Raw genomic sequence first — 10,813 nt, forward strand, 5'->3', positions numbered from 1 at the left:
CCCGAGTCGGGTACGTGTATACACATCTCCTTTCCTAAAGTGGGCCTCGTGCCTCACAGAAACATGGCTGCAGGGGCTCTCTTCTCCTCCTTCCAGCCCCTCCTCTCCGCCCAGGCTTGGGACTCACCATACCTGGTGGTATTTCTTTAAGATGTTGTGCATCTCTGCCACGTCCTCGCTTGACACAGTCTTGATGACAAAGCGCCGGTCGTAGGTGGTGAGGAAACGCGTGCCGCACCGGCCCTGGCTGTCGCTGTTGATGGGGGCGCTGCGCGTCACTGAGTTCTAAAGGACCAAGAGGAAAGCCGCTGACCTCGGAGGGCACAAGGACCCTGACTTCCACCCCGAGTCTTCTCTCATGGGCTGGACTGCTCACAAGCCACAGACATTGAGACAGGGACTTCTGGGCAGGACCCTCCCCCCTACCGTACCTCCTCATGAGGGGTCCCCTCTCTCCCTAAAACCTTCCTCCAGGGTGACAAGAGCTCTTCCTTCGCCCTGCCTCTAATCCCCGGCTAGGATGGGAGAAGGGCTGACCGTGAACGCATCTCCTCCCATCTGACCCCAATAAGCTAAAACCCTGCCTCAGATGTTCGGGGCTTGATTCTGACCGCCACCCTCACAGGCACTGAACTTCTCAAGTCTGCGTTTCATCTGGAACTCAAACAGGCAGGCCCAACCAACTAACCCAGTCCCCTAGGTGACCAAGACGAACTTTGGGAAGTATGCAAGAGGCCAAGCACATCCCTTATCTCCCTGCCACTGGAAAACCCTTTCTGTAATGGGAAGTTGGCTTCGTCTCTCTGCCTGACACCTGCAGCCTCACCTCAGCCTCCTGCTTGTCTGTGCAGGGACAGGAGGCAGCTCTGGGGAGGTTTGCAGGTCCTGTCCCTGCTCCTCCTCAATGTTCACTCCCACTAGGATCAGACAGCAGTAAAAACTTCAAGGAGGGTGGGGGAAGGTGTGAGTCAACCACAGGGACGTGTTCACCAAGCAGACGGTGGAAGAAGACCTTTGGGAGGCAAGGCCAAGAGGAGATCCCAGATGTCCCTGTTCCTAAGAAAACATGCGTGGGGATCTACTCACACAAATGCCTCCTCTGAGCCTTTCCCCCATCTCTACGGATGACTCTACTCTTACCCTCACCGAATGCCACTTCAAAAACCCTGGTGGTGGAGGGGCTGGCGGGTGGTATGGTGGTTAAGGCGCTGGACTCCTATATGGCCGATCACATGGCAGACCACGGTTCGAGTCCAGACCTGGCAGCCTGCTTTCCCACTTTCCTTCTCTGTCTGTCTCTCTCTGGCCAAATTAAAAATAATAATAATAATAATAATAATTAAGTAATTCTTTTAAAAAAAATTAACCCTAGGCATTCCACTACAAAAGTTCTACATTACAGGAATAAGAATGCCCTCAAACCAGGTGTCCCCTAGTCCACAAATGTTGAGTAGGCTAGGTAACAGAGTTGACCCTTCTATCAGGAAGACTTCCAGGTTGCAAGCTGAGGAGGAGGCTTGGCTGTGCCCCTGCCTCACCTCCAGGCATCTCCAGGCCTCTACATCACTGGTTGTCCACGAGCATTGCGTCCCCTCCCTGAGCACCACCCTCCCTGCCCTCGTTTCAGTTCTGAGCAGTCACGTGCCCACGAAGCTATTAGAGGCAAACTGCAGACACTGGGAGGATGTGGTGAGACGGCCGAGGGGAAGGGAGGGAACCGCAGTAGAGGGAAGACGTCCAAGCAGCCGGGCCTGCAACACTGGCAAGAAGTTTTTAGAAAACCTCAAGCTCCAATCAGGTCATGATTTAGTTCCGGGCTCTGTCCTAACAGAAGAAGCTAGAGGGACCTCCCAGGACTTCTTAGATGTGGTCATTGCCAGGCCTTCGAAGGGCATTTCCTCCTCCTCCTCTCTACCCCTCGGCCTCCTCAGGGTACTTCTTTTGCATGCAGGCCCTCCAGTATGGAGCACAGGGGAGCAAGACTCCTGCCTGAGGCCCACTCTGCTTCTGGGTTCTGCTCTGTGAAAGGCTCAGGGGTGGGGAGGCAGGAAACAGCGTTTTAAAAGACCTCAGCATGGGACCAGCAGTTAGCGTAACGGCCATGTCGCTGAGCTCCCATGTAGTCGAATGCGATTTGAGTCCCAGACCTGGTGGCTTAAACTCATGCCAGGCACATGTGCGTGCGTGCCCAAGATCCTGAGAGGAGAATGGACTGTGGCGTGGTCATCCCCCCTGAGGGTGATTTCTCGCTTTCTGTCTCTCTGTCTCTGTCTTTCTGTCAAGTGCACATGCCCTATAATTTTTGTTTTTAATTAAAAAAATAAAAAATAAAAATAAAATAAAAGATCTCAGCATCCATTTTAGCTGTCGCTATGCTGGACACTCCTTTATTTCCCACAGATACCTGAAAGTCGGCTGTATTTCTTACTGCCATGAATGTGAAGTGGGAATTCTTCCACCTTCTCCATCAGGCTGTCTGCCAGAGGAAGAAGGTCCTAAGAGAAGTGCTACATGGAAAAGCGACAGGAACCATCGACTATGAGGCCGGCTGTGTTCCTGAGATTGGGATCGATTCTTCCCAATAAGCCAATGGCCTTCTATGACACTACCACCTCCAAAAGGGGCAGTTACCCTGCCATGCCTACCCCTCCTCCCACCACCAGGATAGGAGGGAAACTTAGGAGGAGACACTCATACCTGGCAAGAAGTTACACTACCCTTGAAGTCTTCCTTTTCTAATCTGTCTTATCTGCTGTAAGAGGCCTCATCTCTCGCTGACAACAATTCTCTCTCTTTAAAGTCAAACTACGAAGGAGGAGGGTTCTTCAGCCTAGACTGAGAATGTCAGACTAAAATGAAGCAGCTCCATAGACTCCTCTCCCTCCCGCTGCTCTCCCTCCCATGGAGAAGAGCCTGGGCCTGTGAGGCATCCTCAGAAGCACTTCTAAGGCCCATGACCCTCCTAGAGCCCACCAGTGTGGGAGGCTGCGTACCAGCAGAGGCTGCATGGGCTAGGGCAAGGCCTAGCAGGAGACTTGGCACAAGACCAGCCAGCAGGACAGCCCCTTAGTGCAGCTGTTAGGCACCGCACAGAGGAAGCCGCGTCCCACAGGGCTGACTGGGGTTCACGTCCCAGCTCCAGCCTATTGGCTTGTAAAACATGCCAGGTATGTGCTTGTGCATGTGTCCATCCAGGACCCCGATGGGATGGGAAACTGGATAAGAAAGGATTGTGGCACGGCCAGGCCCCATATGGTGGTGCTTTCTCTCTCTCCTCTCTCTCTCATGTACATGCACACCTGATGGCACTGGAAAAAAAAAGGAAAGAAAAAAGAAAAGAAAACCCATGCGTATTTTCCTTTACTTGTCCTGTGGCTTTCTGACCCCACTCCACTCCCTAACCCTCCAATTTTGCCAAGAAACCCCATACCTGGTAGTCCTGATCATCAATCCCAAACCTCTCCCGGAGATTTCGGAACACCATGGGACAGTACTCCTTAAACTTAAAGCGGCTGGGAAGGTTCTCCCTAGGGAAAAGCAGAGACATGTCTTTGTAAATTGCCCCTTGCTTGTCTTAATCCTGACCTCAGAACTCCTCCATGTATGGTCCACAGAGCACCCAGATTAGAACAGTTTGCCTTGCTTAAAACATAGGCTTTTAGGCCCCCAGGAATTCTGGAGATGAATCTAGAAATCTTTTAACACACATTCCAGATGATTCCGAACATATCAAAATTCAAAACTTTACATCTCTTGTGTTTACCTTGTAACAATTAATCTATCTGGGCCAGCCCCCAAATCCAGTGGTTAAAGGATCCTGAGCCCACATGGCCAAATGCACTTTGAACCCTGGCCCTGGAGGCTTGAAAAACATGCCAGGCATGCGTGAGTGCATGCCCCAAATCCCGACAGGATGAGGAAGTGGAGAAGGGATTTGGTGAGGCCATGCCCCATTGGAGGGTCCATTATTACTCTCTATCTCTCTGGTGAGTGTATGTGCTCTCAGGCAATTAAAAAAAAAACTGAAAGACCAGCGGGTGGTGCAATGGTTAAGGCACAGGACTGCACATGGCCAACTGCAATTCCAGTTCGAGACCCAGCAGTTTGAATATCAAGCTGGGTGTGTGTGCATGTGTGCCCACAAACCCAAGAGGAGAAAGGAGAAGGAATGCAGCCTGGTCATCACCCCTGGGGGATGATTTCTGACTTTCCCCCTCTCTGAACTCTGGTGAGCATACATGCCCTACAGCAAAAACCTAAGAATAAAAAAATAACTGGCAGAGCTCTCTGCGTGTGATTCGTGCACTGCTCTGTGTCTGTCATCCTTCAGCAAAACTTGCATCAAAGAGAAAAAACCCTCAGCCGTGGGGAGTGACATTGAGGGTAGGCCTCCCAAGGCTGCTCCTGCTCCAGGTGATGCTGCGTGTGCACACCTACGAGGAGGTGAACACCGCTCAGTCTGACTGCTACAGGGGAAGACCTTGCTCATCGAAGGGCCTCTCTCCTCTGGGGACGTTCCTATGGCAACGTCCTGAGGACGCCATGTCCAGGAAGCCCTGTCCTGGGCTTCCGCTGAGACACAGAAAGGTGCTGCAGCCTGAAGAGGACCTCAGTCAGGTGACAGGTGCCACCTTCTCCAGGAACCCTGTGTGCTGCTGTTGGCGCTCACCACCATCCTCCCCACTCCCGGGTCAACCTGCAGACTCCAGGACAGGAGAGAATCACCTGGAAATGATGGCTCCTCCCAACCATCGAGCTCTACAATAGCCACTCCTTTTCAGAAATATGTCATTCTTACTAATCCAGGATGATGGACTTCAAGGAATCAAGGAATGGCTTCTTATGCAGGCAGAGGCTGAGTCTGCCTTATTTACCCCATCTTCTGTAAATAGCTCTGTGGGCTAGTAAACAGCACACCAACAGTTATTGAAAGAAAAAAGGAAACAAGATAAAAGAAAAGAAGAGATGTAAGCTCTATTGTAGGCCAAGGTGTCAAAGCGATGGAATTCTATACCAGAGGCCTGGACTCTGACACAGGTACTGGTGTCAGGCCTGTTTCCAGAGCCCTGCCTCTGGAACAGACAACTTCTCCTCCTGCCTCTGAGCTAAAGGCTGCCTCTCCTTCCTCGGGTGGCCACTTAGCAGGTACAGCTATAAAGAAAGGTGGTTTCTAGAACGAGATAGCAGAGAGAGGCCACTAAAGGATATTCTCAAATCAAACTCCACCTCTGGGCTAACAGGCTAACACCTGGTGATACTGGAGTGACAGAGCCCAGCTGGTAAGGCGGTGAGGACTAGGGGACAGTGGAGAGTGGAGCGAGGAATCACATGCAGAAAAGAGAAGAGCATGAGCTGCAGATAGTTCCTGAAGTGGTCTGTAGTGGGACAGAAAAACAAGGCCTCCCAAGGGCTCTGAGTAGGGCCCACACTGTGCCCAGAGAGATGGCTGCTAGACTGCCACCAACAATGTCTGGGATAGCCTTCCAACTCCAGTGCTAATCCAATTGGGAAGAGTGCCTTTGGGGGGCACCCTTGAGCCCCATGCCCATGGCTCAAATACCAGCCAGAGAGCAGCCGGGGACAAACCTGGCAGTTCCCTGCCTCAGACCAAGATCAAGATCAAGATCAAGATCAAGATCAAGATCAAGGCAGGGCCACCGCTCCCGAGCAACCTGCTTCTACTTGAGCTGGCTCTGGGCCAGTCACATGCCCCAAGGGACACTGGAGGCAGCTGATAAAGGAAGTGAGGAGACAATGTAATACAAGGGGGATAGGCACAAGATGAATGCATTTTCCCAGCCAGTTTGTCAGCTCTGTGATCCAGGTGTCACTGTCACACCCAGCCAGGATCTGGCTTGGCCCCTCACCTACACGAAGCTTCAGAAGTTCTTGATTTGGGGACCAGCAGGTGGCGTAGTGGCTGGGGTGCTGGACACTCCCACATGACCGACCACAGCTCAGGTCCTGGACTGGTGGCTTGCTTTCTCACTTTCACTCTCACTCTCTCTCTCTTTCTCTGGTCAAATTTAAATAAATTAATGAATAAATAAAATTAAATACATAATTTTTTTTTTAAAGTTGTTCTCGGACTTGAGGGAAGGGAGAGCCCACAGCACCTGAACCTGCTCAGTAGGCAACTTACTTATTGAAGAGGTGATTGTCCACCTTGATCTTGCTGTAGGCTTTGAAGTCATCTGGCATTAGCATGACAGGGACAGGGACATTGCTCAGTTCGTTGATCTGCAAAGCAAAGGGACAGTGAAGTTGTCAACCAGGATGCCACCTTCCTCAGAGACAATATGCTACAATGTGGATGCCACCATCTTGCCAAAAACATGTCCCCAGATTCCCTGGTTGACTTTATTTCTGCTCTTCTCTATGAGTAAGTTCCCAGCCTCAATTCCACCTGCTGAAATTCTTCCCACCTGATAAGGTGCAACTCAAAGGCACCTCCTCCATGAAGTTTTCAAGATTCTGTAGACCATAAATACTCCTTTCCATCTTGAAGTTCCTGGTGCATTGCTTGCATCTTTTGGCCACCTCACAGCCTCTCCGATACTGTAGTTAATTCTTTTTTTTTTTTTAGAGAGATTGTTGCCATAGAGTGCATGTCCTCACTCACCCGAGACAGCCAGCGAGAGAAAGTGAGAAATCACTCCCCAGCGGGGAATGGCCACGCTGCAATCCCTTCTCCCCCATGCTCCTCTCAGAATTTTGGGCAAGTCACATGTGCCCAGTGTGAGTTTCAAGCCTCCAGGTCTAACACTTGAACTCCAGTCAACCAGGTGGGAGTCCAGCACCCTAACCACCATGCCACCTGCTGGGCCCTGTAATTAATTTTTTAAAAAAATATATTTATTTCTTTATTTCCATTTGTTGTTATTATCATTTTTAAATTTTGACCAGAGAGAGACAGAGAGAGAGAGAAAGGGAAAGCGAGAAAGCAAGCCTCCAGGTCCGGGACTTGAACCGCGGTCAGCCACATGGGAATCTAGCACTCTTAACCACCACACTACCTGCCGGCCCCTATTTTTTTTTTTTTAAATATTTATTAAAAACACTGCTTAACTAAGGTGCTTTTTGTTTGTTTGCTTGCTTTTTGTTTGTTTGTTGAGAGTTTTTTGCTATATGGCATGTGCACTTGCCAGAAAGAGAGAGATAGAAAGCGAGAAATCCCCAGGGGGGATGGCCAAACCTCAATCCCTTCTCCTCCATTCTCCTCTAGGGATTCTGGGCACGCACACACACAGGCCGGGTATGACAGTTTAAGCCACCAGGTCCAGGACTTGAACCGCAGTTGACTACATGGGAGTCCAGTGACATAGCCATTATACCAACTGCTGGTCCCTCCTGTAATTAATTCTTATAAACTTTGTGAGTCTGCTGGGTTTAAGCTAGGCAAGACCACATTACTGACCTTTCTAGGCAAAGATCATCCAACCAATCTTCGGGAGGTCTGTGATGCCTAGCACTGACATGCAAATGGCAAGAACTCGTAAATATTTATCCAATGCAAAATGAATCACTGAATAAATGTCCCTCAACCTGAGTATCAACTAAAACCTCTGAACATCTTCATACTAATTGTGGGTCACTCAGGCCAGCCCCATCGTCTGGTGATTAAGGGAGTTGGATCCCACACGGCCAACTACTGTCCCCAGCAGCTTGAAAAACACACTGGGTGCAAGTGAGCACCTACCCCAAATCCCAACAGGACAGAGAAATGGCAGAGACGGGATTCTAGTGTGACCACGCTCTCCCTCACCCTACTCCTCTCTGGCAAGCACATGTGGCTTCTAGCAATGAAAAAGGGCCACTCAAGAAATTAGCTGAAGGCAGGAGAAATCTGTATGGGCTGCTGTGAGGACATACTCATTACCTTTAGGTAAAGGATTACATTTGAAGTGAACAGAAGTAGGAACCTGGCTACTTCCCGACGCTGACCCTCCTGATGCAAGCAGGGCCAGTTCCCCATGCCATGTCCTGCCTTTGCTGAACTGGGGAAGACAGGCAGGAGGCCCAGCCCTTACTGCAAACAAACCTCCTCATTGTCTTTCATCCCCCTTCAGGGAGCTTGGACAGGGAGCTGGCATCCCACTGGTGCGGAGCTCAGAGAGCAGATCCTGCCCTTCCCCTCCCCAGTTTAGCCAATTAGTGGTCTAATTAGCCACAGATGTCTTTTCCCATCACAGCGGCGTGTTTGACATTTGACCCTCAACCCAGCTGCCACTAATGCACTCAGGACTTACAGAGGAAACCTTAGCGCTCACTTAATGGATTGGGAGGGAGGAGGCACAGCCTTCTGTCTCCCAGATACTTTCCTTGCAAATCCTATTATCTCAATGAGGCCCCATGTGGCAGAGGGGATAACCTAGAGTCATTAGGACTCCTCCAGGAGCATAAACGGGAGAAATGACATTTAATTTGCTGCCCTTTCTATGTTCCAAACTTTTTTTTATGTTGAAATATCAGCGGGAGTAAGTTTGAGTGAATGCAGTAACTGTGCTGGGGAATCATACCTTCCCAGAGTTGATTGACGCGGAAATAAAGGAAGGTGTAAGAGTGCGTGAATCTGGAGAGGAGGGCAGCGAGGCAAAGTAAGTGGGCAATGGGGCAGAAACTCAATAAACTGCTGCAAAAACTGACTGGCACAGATACACAGTATAACCTATATGCTTCCAATGATATGAGATTCCAGAGCGCGTATCCATAGTGATAGAAATCATTAAGAGGTTGCTTGGGTGGCCTGGGGGAGGAGCTGTGGAGTACAAAGAGACATGAATGCGGAGTGTGAGTCTAGAGCAACAGAAATGTATGCTGTTCGGGTGATGGGTTACATTTATCATATTCCTCAAACTGTACGCTTAACATGTACGCATGCGAGGGCCAGCAGGTGGCATGGAGGTTGAGGCAACTGGATCCCACATGGCTGGCTATGCGGTTGCAGTCCCTGACCTGAGGCTTTCAAAAACACTCCAGGCATGTGTGCTCAGAATCTCACAAGGAGACTGGAATAAAAGAGACTGTGGTGTGGCCATCCCCGCTGGGATGCGATTCCTCACTTTCCCTCTCTGTGTCCACGCTGGTAAGGGCACACACCCTAGCAAAATTGGAAGGAAAAAAAAAAAGAAAAACCAGAGTGTATTTTGTTGTATGGAAGTTATTCCTCAATATAATTGTCTGCCTATTGTTGCGAAGAGGGTACGTGTGCTAGTCAGAGACAGACAGACATGGGGGGGGGGAGAAATCACCCCTCAGGGGGTATGGCAACACCGCAGTCCCATCTACTCCAGGCTCCTCTCAGGATTTTGGGCATGCACGCACATGTGCCTGGCATGATTTTTCAAGTCACCAGGTCCAAGACTCAAACTGTGCTGTCAGCCATGTGGAATCCAGTGCTTTAACCTCCACACCACCCACTGGCCCCGACAGACTCGATTTTTAAATCCCCAGCATTCAGGTCTGTGACGCCCTTTGTTGTTTAAAACTACCCCCCTAGCAACCAAGGGGAGGAAAAAAGCGCCATGCCAGTTCCCATTCTAGAGGGGGCTCAGAAGGGACCTTGATTGTCAAACCTGTGCCTACAGAGGAAACCGTTCCACTTCCTTGTCTTTTTGCCAACAGAAACAATTCACGGTGGCTGTCCCACTTCCTTTTTCCTGGCATATCAAGCCTGGCTCTGAGAGTTAAAGGGAACCCGAGACAGGAGGTTCAGGGCTCTTATGCAATTCAGCTTTGTCTAGCTCTTATCTCTGTTAGAAGAACATACCACCGACTCAGAGAGTATGGTTTCGTACCAAAACATTATACTATGTGCTGCACACAGATTCTGAGTTAGTCCAAGATCCGAAGTCAGTGTCCAGGCCAGGGCTTGCTATGGGTGAACTGGAAAACACTGTAGCACTTGCTTGAGAGGGGTCAATTTCCCCTTAACCAAGATGAATTATTCCAACAAGGAATGATTTGGGAATGTCCAATTCATTAACTCTCTGTATTAACTCTTAGTACAACAGGTTTTTTATAAATTATTATTATAGTTTGCTATAGAGTTTGTGTGCACAACAGTGAGACAGACAGAGAGAGTTGGAGAGAGGGGAAAGTGAGAAATCCACCCCACCCGATGGATGACCATGTTGCAGTCCCTTCTCCTTCATCCTCCTCTCAAGATTTTGGGCATGCGCGAGCACACACACACACGTTCCTGATGTATTTTCCGAGCCACCTGGTCAGGGACTTGAACTGTGCAGCTGGCCATGTGCGATCCAATCACCTTAACCTCCATGCCATCTGTTGGCCCCAATGCAACACAGTTTATATGGCTGTAAATTAGTGAGATTTTAGTTTTTATTTCATCTTTATTCTCAATTATACAACCCAGAAGGAAGGCTGATGAACAGATTTCTCAGCTACATAGATTCACTCTTTATTCCTACTGGGGCACAGGCAGATGATTCACTCTAGGGATTAACTATGCTCCCCCCCCCCTCCCAGTTTCTGCTAAATTGTGTTAGGTCATAGGAAAAGTCATGATGTATTTTTCTATGCAAAAATGCATCATGACTTGGGAACCAGCAGTTAGTGTAATGACTATGTCGCTGGATTCCCACGTAGTCGACCGCAGTTCACGTCCCGGACCCAGTGGCTTAAAACTCACGCTGGGTGCGTGTGCGTGCGTGCCCAGGATCCCGAGAGGAGAATGGAGGAGAAGGGATTGCGGCGTGACCATCCCCCCTGGGGGATGATTTCTCGCTTTCTGTCTCTGTCTCTCTCTGTCTGTCTGGCGAGCGCACGCGCCCTATAGTGAAAATCTCTC

The 10,813-nt window shown here is 49.8% G+C and overlaps 1 protein-coding gene across 1 annotated transcript in view; it reads right to left on the reverse strand.

The window, feature by feature from the left end:
• PIP4K2B (phosphatidylinositol-5-phosphate 4-kinase type 2 beta) overlaps positions 1-10,813 on the reverse strand; it is a gene marked incomplete at its 5' end in the record, with an annotated part of 38,076 nt that overhangs the window by 13,377 nt on the left and 13,886 nt on the right. The window contains 3 exon segments of the mRNA XM_027774742.1: positions 133-285; positions 3,431-3,527; positions 6,143-6,240. Coding sequence (XP_027630543.1) covers positions 133-285; positions 3,431-3,527; positions 6,143-6,240 — 348 coding nt within the window.

This window comes from Tupaia chinensis, unplaced genomic scaffold, assembly GCF_000334495.1.
Source record: "Tupaia chinensis unplaced genomic scaffold, TupChi_1.0 Scaffold000477_1, whole genome shotgun sequence".
Taxonomy (NCBI): Eukaryota; Metazoa; Chordata; class Mammalia; order Scandentia; family Tupaiidae; genus Tupaia; species Tupaia belangeri.